Source organism: Monodelphis domestica, chromosome 3 (genome assembly GCF_027887165.1).
Source record: "Monodelphis domestica isolate mMonDom1 chromosome 3, mMonDom1.pri, whole genome shotgun sequence".
In the NCBI taxonomy this organism is placed as follows: domain Eukaryota; kingdom Metazoa; phylum Chordata; class Mammalia; order Didelphimorphia; family Didelphidae; genus Monodelphis; species Monodelphis domestica.
Window position 1 is genome coordinate 482,349,549 of NC_077229.1, and position 20,545 is coordinate 482,370,093.

The 20,545-nt window shown below is 33.6% G+C and overlaps 1 protein-coding gene across 13 annotated transcripts in view; it reads right to left on the reverse strand.

Moving 5' to 3' along the window:
* FER (FER tyrosine kinase) overlaps positions 1-20,545 on the reverse strand; it is a 258,919-nt gene that overhangs the window by 173,875 nt on the left and 64,499 nt on the right. For 12 of the 13 annotated variants that reach the window (XR_008917907.1, XM_056824726.1, XM_056824725.1 and 9 more), the window contains 3 exons: positions 20,047-20,220; positions 19,216-19,315; positions 13,206-13,389 (listed from right to left, as the gene is read on the reverse strand). Coding sequence is in view for 12 of the 13 variants with exons in the window: in XM_056824725.1 (XP_056680703.1) it covers positions 13,206-13,389; positions 19,216-19,315; positions 20,047-20,220 (458 nt within the window). In the remaining variant the exon portion in view is untranslated. Of the gene's footprint in view, positions 1-9,100; positions 9,275-13,205; positions 13,390-19,215; positions 19,316-20,046; positions 20,221-20,545 lie in introns of those variants that run through there. The other variant, XM_056824729.1, reaches the window with a different exon arrangement.

Here is a 20,545-nt window from a genome sequence, read left to right on the forward strand (position 1 = left end):
GGGGAAAGGCAGGGAACAGAACAAATAAGAATTATACAACTAGATAGGAATTCCGATGGGAAGTTCCTCAAAAATGATTTAGGCTACTGAGGGTTCTTAGAAGCAGCTTAGAATAGTGAGTACAAAGAGCTGGCCTTGGAGTCAGGAACACCTGCTACATACACTACATACACTACTAGCTGCAGGGCCATGGGAAGCTGACATGAGATCTCAGTGTCCCAAGCAATTCTGTAATTAATTGACATAAATAGAGAAAGTGGAAGATAACAGATTTAATGAGGTATCATGTGAATGAAGTACAAAGACTTATCTAAACCTGTTGATGCCTTAACAAAGTGTGCACAATGAACCAGAAGGAGAATTTGGCACTGCCTCTCTGACAACTGACCAAACTCCAGCTGGCTCTTAAAAGAAAAGCCTTTTAACCTAGAAAGAGTTTGAGGTACATTTAAGATGTATCCAGGAAGAGGCAAAGAGACTTACTTTTTATGGAGGCACAGGCACAGAGAAACAGAATGTCAGTAAGGAAGCAGTTTCCAGGCACAAGAACTCTGGCAACAGAAAAGAAAACCAACCACGGATTCTAAAAGATAATTAGTCTTGCTAATCGAAGCACAACTGCAGTAAAGCAGATCCACGTAACCTGGATGAAGGTATTGCGAAGAAATATGAGATTCCACAAGGAGAGCAAGGACATTAGGTAACTGAGACAATGAAGGAAGGAGCTGTGTCGACCACATGTATTCCCCATTTATTCCTTTCTATGAGAATAATCCGTTCTCAGTCATCACACAAATGTTGTGTATATTTGTGAGAGAGTATGTCCTAGGTTCATGGTGGGGAGTTTATCATCCTGACTCTGCCATAAATGCCTTTGTTTGAAGGTAATTATGTCTACCAGTTGACTATTAAAAGTAATCCCCCTGATGGGGGGATAATGAAGTATAGTTTCAGGGACCTTGGAATCTATTAGAATAGTCACTCTATTCAAGGACCCAACCTGAAAATCTGTGATAGCTGAGTTGAATAGATTGCCCAGGGAAGTTAATACATAAGAAAAGTATGGGTGGTTCTTGGATTTTTATAATGGCAAACATCATCTTCTCTCTGGGGAATACAAATAAATAAATACTGCTTGCTATAGAATGCATGTACACATGCATAAATATAGTTAAATATTTTTCCAGTTTGTTATTATTTTTTATAATTAAAATTAATTCTAGTGCCTTCTCTCTCATTTCCTATTTATTCTGTACACAGATTACTTTGTATATATTTGTTTGCATGTTATCTCTTCCATTAGACTGCAAACTCCTTGAGGGCAGAGACAGACCTTTTTGTATCCCCAAAGCTTAGCACCAGGTCTGGCATAATTATAGAGGTGCTTTATAAATGTTTGGTTAATTGATTAATAGAACATCTCAAGACTATCTTTCTGATACTTCTCCTGAATTCATTGGGAAGATTCATGCCCATATCATTTGACTATGATCTTGCAAGTTTTTATTGTTTCTTGTTTTCACCATGAACCAACTCTGAATTTCTTTTGGAGACAATAATGTGCATGAATTCCCTCTTTTCTTCCTTTACCTGTTTGCTATAACACTGCATATTTGAAGAAGTTTTGGCTGCCAAATATAAGAATTTAAATGGGCAGAAGAAACTGATAAAACCCCTTCATGTTAAAACTCCTTTGGAAGTCTCTCTTTTTTCTTATGCTACTTCTAATGGTCCTAATTTGCCTCCACAATTAGCATTTCTATAAGACAAGTCTACTCATACCACTATTCCAACTCAGAAAGTTTCATTAGCTCCCAATTGTTTCAAAGATAGAATACAAGTTCTTCTGTGTGGTATTTGAAGACATTCATAATCTAGAACTTTCCAGGGTGAGTATATAATACAAAATACTTTCTCTCATGCTTTTCAATCCAGTCAAACTGGTTGGCTTGCTATTATCTGAACATGATTTTCCTTTATCTCTCTCCATGACTTTCCCCAGGGTGCCCCCAAGTCTATAAATGTTTCCCTCAACCTGACCCCATGGAACCCTGTCAAAGTTCAATTCAGCTGCCACTCCTTCAAATGACCTTCTTGTCTCCCTCAGTTGCTGTTCACACTACCACCACCTTATCATAGTACTTTTCTTGTATAAAGCTTTACTTATCTACAAACATGTTGTATCCTCCCAGTCTAGAACATAAGTACCTTGAGAACAAGGGCTATCTTATATGCTCAGGGCCAAGTAGAGATAGTATAATATAGCAGTAAACTAGCTAGGGCAAAAAGTGATTTATTGCTTTGATTATAGGTTGGCAAAATTATTCAAAGAAGGGGGAGGCTGACAGGCAGCATTTTTTATGAAAAAAATAATATTACTTAACTAGAAATGAAGTTAGTTATCTGGGTTTAGTCCATTAATTGTCTGACCTTTAGAAAGTCATTTCAACTCTCTGGAGCTCAATTTCTTCAATTGTAAAATAAGAAATGTGGTTGGGATTATATCTAAGTTGCCTTCCAGTTCTGACATTCTGATTATAAATCACTTCCCTTAGAAGGATAAGGGACCTAAGAGAGGACAACAAAGGAGCAAAGGGGCTCTGGTTTCTGATTATGAAATCTTTTATCTCTACTGAGTCTCTCCTTACACATAAACACTTCAACAGAATTTAAGCTTCTAGAGGTTTTGTTTTTGTTTTTGTCTGGTATCAGTGTCTACCACATAATAGATGCTTAATAAATGATTGTTGAATTAATGCACGAATATCCAACAGCTTCCAAAATACCCCTTAGTCAAGATCAATATATCAGAAAACCACCTATTTGGAAATGTCCCAAACAAAATCCTTTCAGCAGGCAAGCCAAGCCAACAGCTTCCTTTTGTTCAAAAGATAACAAAGGATGGAAGTGACCTATTACTAGAATACTGACTGGTTGATGAGGTAGGGCTCAAGTGCTATAGTGTGGAGGTAGAAGAGCTAGATTCAGGAAATAAGTAATCCATGGAACAGAGTTTCTCTCTCCCTATTTTCTTGTATTTTTTTCATTCAAATAAGTACTATATACAATATGTGTAAGGCACAATGCTACAAACCAAAAGAAATGCAAAGCAAAATATGGTTATCCTCCACAAGGAATTCATAAACTACCAAGTTATCTTCATGTGTCCCTTCCCTTTGCAGTATTTTCTCTCATGTTCTTAACTTCTTCCCTGTCAGAGTATAATTATACTTTGTGCTAGCAGGAATTATTTGAGTTATTTTATTTGAATCCAGCGTCTAATACATAATAAGTGCTTGTTGACTGATTTCTACAAGCCTTGAATAATTATTCTAGTCCAAAAATGGCTCATTACTTTGCAGCCTGACACTGAAGTTTGTAAAAATGGAGACTTGAATCCAGGGCTTCAATCCCCAGAAGTCCTTGCTCCACTTCCCCAGAATGCTTTGTAATATCACTGAATTCTCACCTGGGACAAGATCAAGATGGGGTATTTAACCTGATTGGAAAGGCTTCTGGGTGCTCTTTTTTTTTTCTTTCCTGTTTCCGTTTGCAAGCAGATGCGGCTCTTTTCATAATATAGGTGAGGTTGTGTCTAGGCCTCTCTGGACCTAGACACGTGCTTTCTTATTCTATAATTTTCTTTAATCCTTAACCTTTAATAAGCCTCTAAAAATATAATACTCCTTGCAGAGAGAAACTAATTTCTACCTCTATCAGTTTCCCCCTAAATTTGAATCTTTTCAGTTTGGTGACCACAAAGAGATAACGAAATATCTCAATCTTCGGATTCTTTTCTCTACTTTAGTTCAGCTTTAATAGCTATTGCCTAGAATTTTTTTTAAGCATGTTTCTCTGGTCAAGGTTTTTTTTACCCTCTCAAAGCTGCTGCTCATTCCAGCCATTAGATAGCTCACCCCACCCGGCTCGAATGCTTCTCCCTGCCTGCCTGCAACCATCCACTCCAGACAGGTTTGCTGTTTGACCCAGATTGCAGCTCACCTGCCCACCCCGGCTGCCCACTCTGGCTCCCAGCCCTGCTGCTTATCTGCATTCCTGTCCTGGCCCTGCCCACCCCGGTGTTCTCTCTCGCTCACCTGGCCCACCTGATTCAACCTAGATTGCAATCACCTGGTGACCTGCCTGCCCAACAAAGTCTAGCCTTGGAGCAGATCCACTCATCACTCAAGACTCATTTCTATTAGCTGGTAAAAAATGGGGGTATTGACCACGCGGGTGGATGGTAGGAGGGGAGAGAGACAAGAGGGAAAGAAGAAAGGTTTTTTGAAGCAGGAACTTAAAAGCATGGCTATTTTACAAGGATATCTTTTAATTGCATTGATCCTTTTATTGACTTCACCTGTGTGTCAGGGAGGAGATTCAGATCCCTACAACCATTTAGCTAACTATGGAGAAAAAACTCTGAGGCTCAGTGAACTGAGAGCCAGGCCTAGAGATGGGAGGTCCTCAGTTAAAGTCTGGCCTGAGACACTTCATGGCCATGTGGCCCTAAGCAGATTGCTTGAACCTCATTGCTTACCCCTTATCAATTTGCCTTCAGACAATAGACATTTAAATGGATATGTAACAATTAAAAAAGTGGTTGGTATAAACTGTTACAGATAAAAGAGTGTTTGCCTTAAACTGTGACCACGGAAATATGGTTTCAAGACATTGTCTTGAGTTAAATCAAATATAAAGTGGTCACTAGGGAAAAATTCTCAATTATGAAATATACCCAAGTCAGCTGGGTTTTATGGAGATTTTAATTAATACAAATAAGGAATTAATGAAAGAGAGAGAGTAAGAGGAAACAATGAGAAAAGGGCTAGGCCACCCCAGGCCAGCCTAGGCCCAAGTCCTAAGAGAGAGATAAGTCAGTCTTTTATCCACTCACCACAAGCTTTGTCCCAAGCATAATTCTAGTGTTCAGAGAGACCCACCAGTTCAGCTTTGGCAAGTTGAACTAAGTTCGGCCACAAAGCCCTTCAAGGCAGTTCTGGCAAGCTGTCTCTCTCCAATTCAGCTTTGGCAAGCTGATAATCTCCTAGAGACCTCTTTTGAGCTCCTTTTAAAGAGAATTTTCTCCTATGTCACCTCTCCTAAGTTCTCACATCTACCAATCATAGTAGACGTTTTTTCCAAAGGACTGACCATTCTTAATTCACACCTTCTTTAGTTCTCAACTTCTCTGGGTAGACTAAAACTTCTGAGTGAGTTCACACCTCCTTGCCCCTTGCAAGTTTGCAAGTTGTTTGACCTTCATAGGTACTTAGCACCTTTTTGTATTAGATCTAAAAATAGACTTAGCTTAAGGGATTTTTGCCTCACTATAAGTATGACTTAAGTACTTTTCATTGTTCAGTAAGGAGTTTACAACTTTATCTTCCCCTAAAGTATGCTTAAGTATGGGTGAAGTAGAGTTCCCACATTCCTGATCAAGTACCTTCATTGTTTAAATGGGGAATGGTCTTAACCAAATCTTCTGAAGTAGGGTCTGAGAATTTTTAAGATTCACATATAATAACCCAAAGAACTTTAAAGACTGGAGGTTACATATTTTAAGGCATTTCAGACTCTAATGGTTTATTTAAAAAAAAATCTCTATATTCCATTGCATTTTACTGTTTGCTTTGTTTAAGGTTTAACTTTGTGATTTTAAATTCCTATATTGCTGCATTCAATATTATTCTGTTACACTGAATCATTTTAATGTACTGGGTTAACTACTGTTAAATTCTGTTGCTTTTTCCCTATAACCATATTGAGATCATTGTAATTAAGCCCATATATAAAAAACAGCCTTTCTATTTTTGCTTTTGTAAATTGTCACATAGGGGATAGATGGACTTCATCAGAACTGGTTACAATTGCTATAACAACCTTTGGAAAATTTAATATGCTAAACATCTCAAATGATTTTAAGGGTTTTTTAAACATGATTCTTGGAATTTTTTTTTTAACAATCTCCCCTACCACAAGGTGTAAGGCCCATTCTAGTAGCTGAAGTAAAATAGAATTATAACCCCAACCTTCCCACATTTCTAAATATGTGAATGGAAGTTGGGCAGTTAATCTCAGGGCATTTGTACCCCTAAAAAGCCTCCAAAAAAGGAGCACCTCTCATTTATAACTCTTCAGCTCACTACTTTACTTCCACCAGAATGATATTTCTTGATTATGTTCTTAACCCAAGATGAGCTTTACTTTGTTTAAAAATATGTTTATTACCAAGGTTGAAAGATTGCTACATTTGTAAAAATTGTGACAAATATCCATCAATTCATAGGGTTTTTTAAAATGCCATACAGCAACTTATATGAAATATGATTGTGTGTTTGTTTGCTATTGTAATTAATTGGGCTATTGAGAATTTTGGGGATATTGATAACTACAAATTTATACTGCTGTTCTTTAACAATGAAAAATGTTACCTTGTTCAATTCATTTGTTTGTACTCACAATGGATCATGGCCAGATATGAAGAGGAAATGGATATCATTTTTGGTGAGAAAGCCTTGTATTCTATATTTCCTTAGCTGACACAGAGTGTCAATGATTATAAGCTATATTTTTGAATGTTTAAAGCTTTTTTATTATTATATTTTTCTTGCATGTGCAATATACTACTTCAGTTTTTTTTTTTATTTTTCTCTCCTTTTTATATTTGAAGCACATGTCACCAGCATTACGATTTTCTTTAACTTTTTGATTTTGCAATACTATAAGTTTAAGATACATTGCTAATGCATGCCCCAAAAGCTCATGACTATAAAAATGATGCCACTAATTGTTTAAAGAAATTATGGGACTTTGCTTAATGATTCTGTCTGATTCCAGGACAAGATATACACAAAAGAGACATTGCACAGTGCCAAAGAAGCACAAAGCTAAACAGCATAGTGCCAATCGAGCATAAGGTCAAAGAGACCAACCAATCCTGGTGGGATTGATGAAATTTTGAGCCTAGACAAAGAAGACTTGAAGAACGTGTTTGGGGTTCGAGATTCGCTGTTTAACATGTGTTAAAGGCAGCTCTTCCTTGTTCCATATTTTACCAACTATCTCAATCTTGGCTCCTATAATCTGGTCCCTTTTCTCTCTTTCATAGTGTGGTAACTTTCTATAGTCCTGGCTACTGACTGGGTAAATGCATCATTGCTTAGATCATTTTAATTGAACCCTGATTCAAGGAACTGTTATAGATTTATTTTTCCTTTACTTAGAAATTTTACACATAAGACTTTGATTGTCTATATTTTCATCCAGTATTTTCTTTCTTTATTTGGATTTTTCTGATATCTTTTTAATTTCTCTTACCAATTGATTCATATACCTCATACCTCAGCTATGCATCCCTAAGTGATCCTATATTTTTCAATCACCCTCTTAACGGGGGAATATAAAAAAATATCATTATTTAAATTGCAAAGTTTAAATTCCTTTTGAGAAAAATTTTAGGTAAAGAAAGATGCTACCTCTCTGAATCCAGAAACTGAACTGTTGGAGAAGACACCATGAAGAAACCTCCAGACCACAAGCTGTACAAGAATGAACTTTGGGTGTAGTTGATTGAACATTTATTTGTATCTATACTTTCATGCCAAAGGGGACTGCCCCCTAACTGATTTTTTGTCAATGCGTCCAGCAATTATTGGTTTTGTTTTGTTATTCTCTTATCCTCAAATTATTGTAATCTTTAAATTGATTATGTTTTTTATGATCCTTTGGGGAAGTCCTTCTTCCCAGAGGATCAAACGGGGGATATAAAAATGGAGACTTGAATCCAGGACTTCAATCCCCAGAAGACCTTGCTCCACTTTCCCAGAATGCTTTGTAATATCACTGAATTCTCACCTGGGCTGAGATCGAGATGGGGTATTTAATCTGATTGGAAAGGCTTCTGAGAGCTCTTATTTTTCTTTCCTGTTTCTGTTTGCAAGCAGACGCAGCTCTTTTCATAATGTAGGTGAGGTTGTGTCTAGGCCTCTCTGGACCTAGACACGTGCTTTCTTATTCTGTAATTTTCTTTAATCCTCAACCTTTAATAAACCTCTAAAAATATAATACTCCTTGCAGAGAGAAACTAATTTCTACCTCTATCAGTTTCCCCCCTAAATTTTAATCTTTACAAGTTAAGAACGCTAACAAATCATTTTTACAGTTCTCTTTAGCAGAGAAGCTGCTTTAACTGTTAGTTTTGTTCACTCTGTTATGTCTCCTATCATCTTAGATGATATATTATATGAATGAGTGGGATCCAAGATTCCTGATCTTATTCATTTAACTCCAGAGCTGGTTCTGTCATGTCCAGCTGAACCCAGGGAATTCACTGTAGAAAGCCAGTTAACTTCTTTTACAGACTTTGAGAGCAGGACAGATAATCTTACAAATTATCAAGCCTTTATTATACAAAACAGTAAACTCAGGCCCACAAAGGTAAAGTGATTTGCCCAAGTTACTCAAGTAGTGGAAGAGCCAAGACTAGAGTTTCATATTACCTGACTCTATAGCCTGTGTTCTTTCCATTATACCACACCATAATTCTGGACCTTCCTTCTACACTCCTGTTCCATTCCCACAAGATATCTAGTAGCTGAAATAAATGTTTTTAATCAACTCTATTCAATGGGACTGAGGTTATTCTTTCTGCAAATACTAAATTTCATACAAGGGAAAAAATAAAGTCCCTTAAGAAGACTTTCTGGCACAAGATTCAGAAATTAAGCAAAGTCAAACTAGTGAACCTTCAAGGAACTTCTTCTGAAGATTTCTGTAGTTTTACTTTTTAAGAGCTTCCTAATCTTTTCAGGATTGGCAGCTAATCAAATGTATTTAATTGCTAATTGACTAGAAATGGAATTTTTATTGTTGCTTCCATTGTTTTGGGCTACCTATAGCAAATAAGAGATATAGAAAATGGCACACTGATTCTGTGCATTGTTGGCCTGGGCAAACTGGGAGGAAGAAGTATTAGATTTAGGAAATAATCATAGTTTATAAAGATGATTACAAAAATAATAATAGTAATGAGCATATGAAACTATACAGTTTACAAAGCACTTTATAAAATTTACCTCATTTTATCCTCACAACGAACCTGAGAGAGAATTGCTATTATTATTTCCATTTTCCAGATGAAGAAACTAAGGTAGGCAGAGGTTAAATGGTTTGACCAAGTTCACCAGGTTATTAAGTATCTATGGTTGTATTTAAATTCAGACCTTCCTCATTCAAGATCCACTGCTCTAGACACTGTTCCATTAAACTGCCTCTAGAAAAGGAATACATTTAGAAAAATGAAGGTAAAGAGAAGGAAATATATAAAATCAACATGGGTAATGTCTTACTTTGATATGGAGAATCCAAATCAATCCAATTAAGCATTAATTAATCTCCTACTATATGCCAAGCAGGGGGACAAAGAAAAAAATATATATATATATGATTCCTTTCTTCCAAGAGTTCAAACTCTACTAGATGCATATGAGATGTACACAAATGCATAACGCAGCGGTTCTCAACCTCTCAATTTGTAGCAATGAGAATACATAATGCATATCAGGTATTTACATTCCAAATCATAACTGTAGCAAAATTACAGTTTTGAAGTAGCCACCAAAATAATTTTTTGGATTGGGGTCACTGCAACATGAGGAACTGTATTGCGGGGTCATGGCATTAGAAAGGTTGAGAACCACTGGAATAATATGATTAAAATAAATTCAAAATAATTGTAGGGAGGAGGTAGCGCTAATAACTGAAAGAAATCAAGAAAGGTCTTCTGAAGAAGGTGGTACTTAGGCTGAGTTTCAAGGAAGTCATGTGTTCCAAAAGGCAGAAATGAGAAAGAAGAAGTCTCTAGAAGAGCTGTTCAACCACAGGCAAAGAGGTAGGAGATCATGAAGAGGGAATACCAAGAAGGTCAATATGGCAAGAGAACCTAATGCATCAGAGGGAGGATGTGAGGTCCATCTGCATTTCCCCAAATCAGGCTACAAAGAGATTTAAAACACAAACAAAACAGTTTATGTTTAATCCTAGAAATATTTATTTATAAGGATTAGGTTTTCATTGCTGTTTATTCATAGAGAACCAAAAGATTTCTGAGTAGGCGAATGGCCAGGTCAGACTTGTGCTTCAGAAGAATCAGTTTGGATACTGTGTAGAAGATGCATCCCAGAGAGGAAAAAGATTCTATGAGAATACAAATTAAGAGGTGTTATAACACAGGCTAAAGGGTAAGCATGCGAGGGCTCTGGCCATGTGAACTGAGAGAATTAGATTGATGCAAGATATTATCCAGGTGTTTGTGTGTGTGTATATATATATATATATATATATATATATATATATATATATATATATATATATATATATATATATATATATATATATATATATATTTATGTATAAATATAAATAAATAAATATACATACAAAATCAAAAGTCTCTCCAAATAACTGGACATCAGCAGTGAATAAGAGAGAAGAGTGAGGGTAAATAACAGATTACAACAAGTTAAGTAAAAGAACAGTAGTAATCTGCATGGAAATAAAAAAGTTAAGAGAAAAGATGTATGAATGTATACATATATGTAAGTGTGTGAGTATATGTAGATAGATAGAGACATAGAAAAACACACATAAGTTTTTGTGGAGTTTTAAGATTTTACACCTTTAAACTACACTGAGACTTTGGAGATATTCTCTGATATGTATGAGTAAGAATGAAAGTTATCAGATTAGAAATGACATAATTAAATCCTTAAGAACTGATAAGATCACTAAGAGAGTAGTTATAGATATAAAAAGAAAACTACAGTGATATGCACATTATGTGGGGAAAAACAAAATAGTAAAAATTTACTGACTCATATTCACAACTTTTTACACATCGAACAGCTTTTAAAATGCAACATTTTGCTGCAATTCCTTCTTTTAGATGCTCTGGCATTAACTTCTCAAGATTTTAAAACATTTTCTTTAAAGTTGTCTTAATGAAACCACATATTACATTAGGCTATTAAATGTATCACTGACAAACAGTCCATTTTTCCAAGACAATTCCATACATTTTCTATGAGGTTTAAATCAGATTAGTTGCCATGTAACGGAAATAAGTTTATCTTCACCTTTTGGATAACTTCTTAACTTTTCCAGATATAACAACAGTATATGGAGATAGTCCATCTCCATTTAGGTATTTCTATAACTCCATAACAATTCTACCTCTCTGTATAATAATATAAAAATCAGAGTTTATCATTCCTTCAATGGGGGCATGGAAATTTTAAAATACCAGAAGCTTCAAAATTCCCAAAATACTTCTGGGATGGATATTTTACAGTCTTGGTAAAGGGGCCCAAAGCATAAAGATTTACCTGGAGTTGTTCTGATAGCAATTTTGATTCTAGTTTTAATTAAAAAGTAAGTAAAAGTTGACTTTCCAAGTTTCATTATTTTAGTTTTTGTATTGCCTTGCCCACGGAAAAGATTTTTTTCTTCATAATAATGAGTAGAAAGGTATTTAAAACTGGAATATTCACTGTTCTTCTGAATTCAAAAAGACTATATTTCTCTGCTGAAAAATCGATAACAAACTCTGTATCTGGCCAGGTCCCTCTGAAAGTCTTTGCTTATTACTGACCAGGATTTTTGCAGTATTAGTTTGCTGGTTCATATGAGCTTTTGCTTTTCTTTGTTTTCATCTAAATTCTTCTTTTCCTTTTGGTGAGACTAATCTCTTTCTCTAGTTGACATGAATTATACTTGAAATGCTTTACCCACATCAGAAAGATTCTGTTGTATCTCTAAAATCATTGATATGTTATTTAGGAGCTACAATTGCAGGTTTCTTTAGAATAATTTACATTTTTTAAAATGAGAGAATTAAAAGCATAACAAAAGAACAGAAAGAAACATGTGCATGGCACAAAATCAATCCCTAAAAAAAGTGAGAAAACTGTTCAGGTTGCTCAACATCAGTTTTTTTGAGTAAACTTATCAGAAAAAGAAAATGAGTGACTAGTGTTTTCACAAATTAAAACTATATCAAAATTACTGATTTCTTTCAATTGATACAAACACTACTATGGCACAGAGGTTTAGGAAGCACCCAAACACAAGGGACAGGATGTGAATGATAAATTTGCGAAGGATTCTGAGAAAAAAAGTGACAGATGGAAAGAGAACCACATCCAGAAAGGAATCCAGAAAAAAGGTATTGGTGCCAAAAGTATCAAATGCATGCAGAGGAGTCAAGAAGGATGTAGTCTGAGAAAAAACTATTTGTTCTAGAAATAAAAAGGTCACATGTAACTTCTGAGAGGAGTTTCTACTAAGAGGCAGGAAAGAAACCAAATTGCAAGGGGTTAAAGTAGAAGAGGTGAGAAAGTTGAGGTCACTAATATATAAACAGCTTTTTCTAGGTGTTTGGCTATGAAAGGAGAAAAGATATAAGACAATATCTTAAGAAGATAGGGTAGAGAAAATATATATATATATATATTTTTTTTTTTTTTAATGGATGGTGTGTTTGTGTACTGGGAGGGAAAGAACCAGTAGATAAGGAAAGGCTGAAAATTGGTGAAGGGGACAGTGAATAACTGAAGAGATAAACTCTAAGAAAGAGACACTGAGAAGTTAAGAGCACAGGTAGGTGGCTTTGGCAAAGAGAAAAATCAGTTATATTCTCTAATAATACAGAAAAGGAGAGAATGGGAAAACATTAAGATGATTTGACATACTGAAATGAGAAGAGCACTTGATGGATGATTTGGATTGTTTCAGTGAAATAGGAAGTAAGATCTGCTAAGAGGGAGGGAAAATGGGACAAAGTAAATGATTTAAGAAGAGAAGAGGTTGGTACAGATATCAAGGAAATTAAAATAAAAAGTGAATTAGGGTAGAGTAAAAGCAGTATTAAAGGCCCAGTTGAGATTATAGAGCATAAATCTGTAGTGGTCTCAATCAGCAAAACTATATGACTTCTACCATTAGCATTCAGCAGTATGCAAACAGGAACAGAAAAGGTTTTATGATTTACTAAAGATAATAGAGGGAAAAGAGACTATAAAAGAGAATAATTAAGTGAGCAATATAAAAGTAAAAAATTTTAGATGACATATATTAAAATATTAATAGGGATAGAAAACAGAAAAATTACTTTAAAAGATCAATTCTAATTAAGAAGCTTATCTTACAATGCGTTTATCATTTCTTCTTGCATTTTTTGTAATGAGTCCAGGAGCTGAGGAAGTGTAGTATCATAGTACTGATGCTGATGAAGCTGTGCCCCTTTCAAAGCCAATACATATTGATTATGTAACATATGAAGTTTCATTGTAGCTTTGTCATAACGATCTTTTGCTTTCTCTGTTTCCTTTCCTGAAGAGAGTAGAGAAAGGTTAGCAAAATTAATTATCATATCATAAAAATATTTATCATTACTTCATAGTAATAGGGTCTAGATCAAGTTATATTCGGTGTTATTTGATATATTTCACAAATCAACCAACAACTGTTAATTAATCAGTAAGCCCATGCTCTCAGGTCTGTCCTAGACAATTTAAGAAATAAGAAAAAAAAATAAATGAATTAAGATACCATACTGATGAGTATTTATTTGTCATGTTGAATAGGTCACAACCTCCCTGGACCTCAGTTTCCTTATCTGTAAAAAATGAAAAGATTGTGCTATATAGCTGCCTAATACCCTTTTGGCACTAGATCCATTATCCTTTCATCACCAGCAGCAGCAAATTCGAATAACATGACAAGGAGATGATATTTATAGGAATAAATGAGAACAAGATAACAAAGATAATTAATATTTTTAAAAGCACTATAAGGCTTGCAAACTATTTCCTCACAAAAATCCTCTAAAATAAGTAATGCAAGTACTGATAAATTAGGAACTTAAACTAAGAAATGTTAAGTGCTCCCATAGCTAGTCATTCAGTCAGTATCAGAACTGGGATTTGAACATAGGAATCGTGATATTCCTCTTTCTATAGTCTGCCTCATTACCTTAATATATGCTACCTGTCATCAAGGAAATTATAGTTTAATTGAAAAAAAAAGGTCATATGAAAGTAAAGCAAGCAGTACAAAACAATATTTAATTAAATGCTGAATTATATAAAATAGGCTGTAAGTAATGAAGAAAGAGTCAGAACAAGAGCAAAAACCATACAATTTTAGTGCTGGGAGAGATCCTAGAAATTACCTACCTAACTCTTTCATCTTAAAGATAAAGAAACTAATGTATATATGAAATTAACTAACTTGTCAAAGGCCCCAATGGGATTTTAGTGGAAAAGCTAAAATACAAAGTATCTTAACTCTTACTTTATTATTCTTTCCATTACACCATGAATGGTTGGAGAAGCTATCATGAAGGATGTAGGATTTGAGTTGGGCCTTGAAGAATGAGTAGAAAAAACTAGGATAGGTATTAGAGATATGTAGGAAAAAAAGTATGTAGATGAGAAGAACAATGACTATAAAAACCAGAATAATTAGAGTTAAGTCTACAAGCTAGTATAGAAAGTAGCTTGCTGAAAATGGGAGCTTCTTGGCAGGGAATTGTGAGAATATCTGAAGGGCTAGATACAGACAGATCAGAGTGAGCCTTGAAAGAACAGTTTAGAACTGATATATAGAAATAGACTAGAAATATATAGAAATAGAAATAGAGATAGAATAGAAAACAGACAAGGAATGGCATAGTAAAAGTAATAAATATCTAAATAAATAAACCAACAAATAAATAAACAAATGAATAAATAAATGAATGAATGAATGAATAAATAAATAAAATATTTTGAAATTCTTGGTAGTTTATTCACAAGAAGTTGCCAAATCTGTTGACTAACCAATTAAAAAAATCATTAAAAAAAGCCTAACAAAATGGACTTTTTGTTGTCTTATTTTTGTTTTTTCAATGAACAAACTTTTGAAAATTAATCTATCCCTATAATGATCATCTCTTCAATAAATTTTTGAAAATTAAAATTAAAGCCTTGATACATCGATGCATAGTTCATTTAAAAAAAAATCCTTACATTTTCAGGTCCAAAAATATGTAAGTCTTTCTTCACTTCATCACCTCTCAGTAGCCTGTTCTCTTTTCATTCTTTTGGACTCTAGGTTTATCATTAAGTTAATTAAAGTTTCAATCCTTTAAATTGGCTTTTCTCAATAATGCTGTTTCCTTTGTATAAATCATTCTCTGATTTCTTCTTAATTTGATCATCATCAATACATAGAAGTCTTACATTTCCTTTGAAATCATCTATTTCACCATTTCTTATGGCATATTATTCCATTCCATTCACATTCAAAATCTGCTTAGCCATTCCCCAACAGAAAGATACTCCCTTGGTTTCCAATTTTTGCTACTATGAAAAGAGCTAATTTTTTTTTCTATATATAGAACCTTTCCTATTTCTCTGATTTAATTTGAGGTACAAGTCTAGTAGTGGTATATCTGGGGTCAGAGTATGCAGAGTTTGGTAACTTTCTGGGCCTTCCAAATAGGCTTGCTTCAATTCACAAGTCCACACACTGTGCTCTAGTTTGTTTGTGTTTTTTTTTTCCCATAGACCCTCCAATATTTGTTTTCTTCTTTGTCATCTGTGTCAGCCTGATAGGTATAAAGTATTTATTTTATTATTTTTATTATTTTATATTATATTAATTTATATTTCTCTAATTATTAGTGATTTAGAGCATTTTTCATAGGAATGTTAATAGCAAGGATAATTGTCCTTTCAAAACTGATTTTTCATATCTCTCACTTATCTGCTGATCCTTAGTTTAGTCATCTAAATTAGTTCCTTATGTAATTTGGATTTAAAAACTTTATCAAAGAAACTTGGTGAAAAGATTATTCCAAGCAACCTGTTTCCCTTTTAATTTTAATTAACTTAGCTTTATGGTTCAAAACTTTAAAAATTTTATATAATCAAAATTATCCATTTTGTCTTCTGTGGTCCATTCTATTACTTGTTTGGTCATGAACTCCTCTCCTACCTATAGATCAAAAAAGTAATTTTTTTCCTTGCTCCTCTTATTTATAATAAGAACCTTCATACTTTGGTCATGTATCTATTTGGAGCTAAATTAGTTAAAAGTCATCTACTCTTAATTACTTCACAACTTCTATCCAAATTTCACAGCAGTTTTTGTCAAATAGTGAGTGCTCAATCCAGGAAGTTGGATTTGGAAATTAATCAAACATCATGCTACTATTTTTTGTTTGCTTCTCCATGTTTTATACCTAACTTACTGTACTGAACCACTTTTTTTTTTTTAATGGTACCAAAAAAGTTTCAAAAACTGCGACTTTGTAGTGTAGGTAGAGGTCTGATATTGATCATTATTACTTTTTGAGATTCCTGACCATTTTCCCCATATGAATTTAATTATTTTCATTTAATTCTATGAAATGTTCTTTTAGGATTACATTAATAGACAGATGATTAAGTAAATTCATTTTAGGATTGTCATTTTAAGTATATTAGCTGAACTTACCCATGAGCAACTACTGTTTCCTTATTTGACTCTTTATTTTGGGAAAGATTATGTTATACTTAGATTCACATGGTCTCTAAATGGATCTCAGCAAACTCCCAAATATTTTAGAGTTTTAATACTTATAGTAAATGGAATTTTATAATGAAGATTAAAAAAACACAGAAAAGGACTGATCAGAACTTCTGAACATAGAAAATAAAATGCCAACATAAATAAATTCAAATTGCCTCTAGAAAAAAAAATCCAAGACTAGAAACTCAAAAATGCATGGTTGTTTAAACTGATAATTCATTTCAGAAACAAGTTCTGCAAGCCATCAGGAGAAAGACCTTCAAATACAAGGAGAGGAGAAGACATTCAAATAATGCAAACATATTCTGAAAACATAGGAGGGAAATGGATAATGTGTTCTAAAGAACAAAGAAACTCAAAATGCAGCAAATCTGTACTTAATCAGACAGAAAAAAAGATGGACAGACAGAAATGTAGAAGTAAATAAATGCAGCCTGCAATGACAACAACAGCAAGAGGGTGACAACAAAGAAACCAATAAGATACATTTCTACAATGTACACCAGAAGGTGGGGGTGAAGGCAGAAATTTGATGAAGAAGCAGAATGAAGAAGAATGAAGAAGCAGACAGGTGGCATTATGGGCAGAACCTGGGGATACACAACTTATAGGTGAATTAATGTTTTTTTTTATGGAACAACACTACAACATGGGAGGAAGGGAGAGAAGAAAGGGCATAGAGAGTATTGTGTGATGTGTTGGGACCAAATCAGAGGCTAACAGTGAGAACATGAATATTATGATAGCCTGTACAGACTACTAAGTGAGAAAGAAGAGGGGAAGCCTGAAAAGGGGAGGAAAGGAAGGAGCCCTAATTTTTGACATAAGAAGACATGTCTCTAATGAGCACGGATGGAAAGAGATAGTTGATAAAAGGACATCAAGAACTTATACTGGATGAAGCCTGGGGGATTTAGTGCTTGAAGTCTACTTAGTCTGCACCAGGCGGGGAGGAGCTAGATTCCCTGGGGACAACTGGCACCTGGAGAAAAAGGAGGGCATGAACACAAGGAGGAGATTTTGAGGCAAATGTGAGGAAAATAGTAACCACAGGATGGAATGGATTAGCTACATAATTAGAAATGTGGCAGAGGGAGGGGACCTCGCATGGGGTAGTACCTTCCCTAACATCTGCAATAACTGGCTTTGTTCTGGGAATGAGGTATAATGAAAGAAGAGGATGCATGGGGAAAGCTTTACAAAGCAGTGGCAGAAAACAAGAAAGGGGAGAACTTAGAATAGATACAGTAGAAGTTTTGGATACATGAAGAATACAGAGGAAAGAGAAAGATCAGATAATTACAGGGGTCATGAATCAGAGAATTACGGATTCCACTAGATAGAAAGAGAGGATGGATAATGAAGAGACTAAAAGAAATCCTTTTTTTAAAAAAGACACAAAAAAAGAAATTTTAAAGTTAAAATTTTTTTAATTAAAAAAATTAATTAAAATATTTTGAGTACATGGCCAGATAAAAGCAAGAGAAAAAGGAGCTTAAACAAAACTAGAAAAAGTAAATTGATAATAGGTAGGGGAAGAAAGCAAGTGGTAAAGGACCACCTTAAAAAAAAAAGATCATGGTTAATTAACTGAAGGAATATATACTACATTTACAACAGAAAAGGAAAAGAATATACTTTTTTAAAAAACAATTTTAGAAAGAAATGGAGGAAAATATAAACCTAACTCATAACTTTAAATGTAAATTTATTAAACAATCCAATAAAATGAAAAAGTGACAGACTGGATAAAAAACCAAATACTCTATGATCTGATGCTTACAAGAAATATATTTAAAAAACAAAAGCATACACAAAATAAAATTGAGGTGATGAAAAAAATGTACGATGCATCAAGGGAGTCAAAAAACAAAAAACAAAAACTAGGAATTTCCACATGCTAAATGACAACATAAAAATAAATATCCCAAAATAAAAAATAGATAAAATTATTCTATAAGGAACCAAAGGCAACAAACCAATATCAATAATAAATTTATTCATTCCAAATGCTTTAATACACAAATTCATAAAGAATAATGATCTGAAATTCAGGAAAACATAGATAGTAACAAAATGAAGGCTCCAATCAGTTTTGGATAAGTCTTAATGGGAAAATGAAAACCTGAATACATTTCTGGAGAAAACAGAGTTAAAAGACTTAAGGGGTCTTCTAAATTGGACAAGGTGAAATCGTAACAAAACTGGAAGAAATTTTTTAAAATCAGAACAAATTACTTTATGATTGTGTTTTGAAAAACTCGGATAAAAAGAACAAAATACAGTTTTCCAAACAAATGCATAATGCTCCATTTTGCACTTATAAACTAGGAAGAATGGCTTAAATCTTTTAACATTAGGTAAGAATATTTGCATAATACTGCACCACCAAGAATTATGTATGGTTTTGAAAAGGTTAAGATATTTAATAAGTTGTAAAAATGACTATATTTTACCTATTGCCCCATTCTATTTCAGTTTGTGCTCTGCTCTCAAGTGAATTGTGAAAAGTAAAAATAAGATTGCTTAAGAAGATCATTTTCAAATAGCAAGAATAAGAAACATTAAAATCAACATTTTAATTCATTTACTCCTACGTACCTTTAGACAAAGCTTCTTTATATTTCTCTTTGGCATAATTCATTTCTTTTATTAATTGCCTATAGCTTGCTTTTAATTTATCCAATTCTGTCTTTGTGACCTATAAGAGAAGCAAATGTAAAAAAAGGTATTGGGACAAATAACAACACAAAACTAATTCTTTTGTTTTTAATACAATTTTCAAATTTTGTAATTCAAAAATACTAATTTAATTACTGTAAGGCACTCTTGATTATGAAATTCCCTCTACCAATGCATACCAATAAATGCTTTGCAATTCATAATATTAAAAGAATTTCCTGTGGTACTGTTAATTTATCCACGGTCATGGAACCAATATAGAAGAAGCAAGACTTGAGCCCAAGTCTGACTTGATTTGGAAGTAAGCTTTCTTTACACCTCATTGACTCTCAACTAATTTTTTAGCCCTAAAAATTGGACATCAAATTTTAATTACAATTTATTCATTAGGAGCTCTTTTTAATATTCAATTATAAACTATCCTGGTAGTCAACCAATTTAAATAATTTCAAGCTTCAATAACTTGAGATTTTCACTGATAAATTCAATAAAAGTATAAAAAAAATCACAAATTCCTTTCTACAATATGAAATTTAATGACTACTTTTCAGTTTCCAGTTGTAGATAGTATTTTTACAATTAAAGCAAATTAATTCAATAAATAATTCACTTTGATTATAGAAAACAAATCTTCATCTCACACTAAAATCAAATAGCCTGATTCTTCTAAGAAAAACAAATAATTGAAAAAATTACAAAAAAAAGACAAAAAAATCCAGCAAGGAAAAAAGGTAATTCAAGAAGATATACCTTGAACATGTCTGTCTCAATTTGCTGGTGAACACCTATATAACTCTTCTTTACTTGCTGTTTGTCTTTGATCATCATAGTAAGCCTATGTAGTGGTCCAGAGTTAAGGTCTTCTGCATGTGTCTTCATTATTCTGCTAAGCTGTTCTGTTTGCTGAATCATTAGTAGCCAAGTCTAAACAAAAATCATAAAGGAAAAAGAAATATATCAGAGGTTTCATCTAATTTAACAGGATAAGCAAGACTTTTTAATATAGACAAGATTTGCAGTATAAAAATTTCAGCTTTCTAATATTCTGCTAGTAATATTAATGGTCTATATTGAACACCTCTGGCTTCAAAGGCAAATTATTTAAACACTATGAATTCAAAAAGGAACTATAAGAGAGGAATAATTAAAAAACAACCAAAACAAAAATATATACACGTGTGTGTGTGTGTGTATATGTATACACACACACACACACACACGTATACATGTTGTGGGTGTGTTTTTTCTA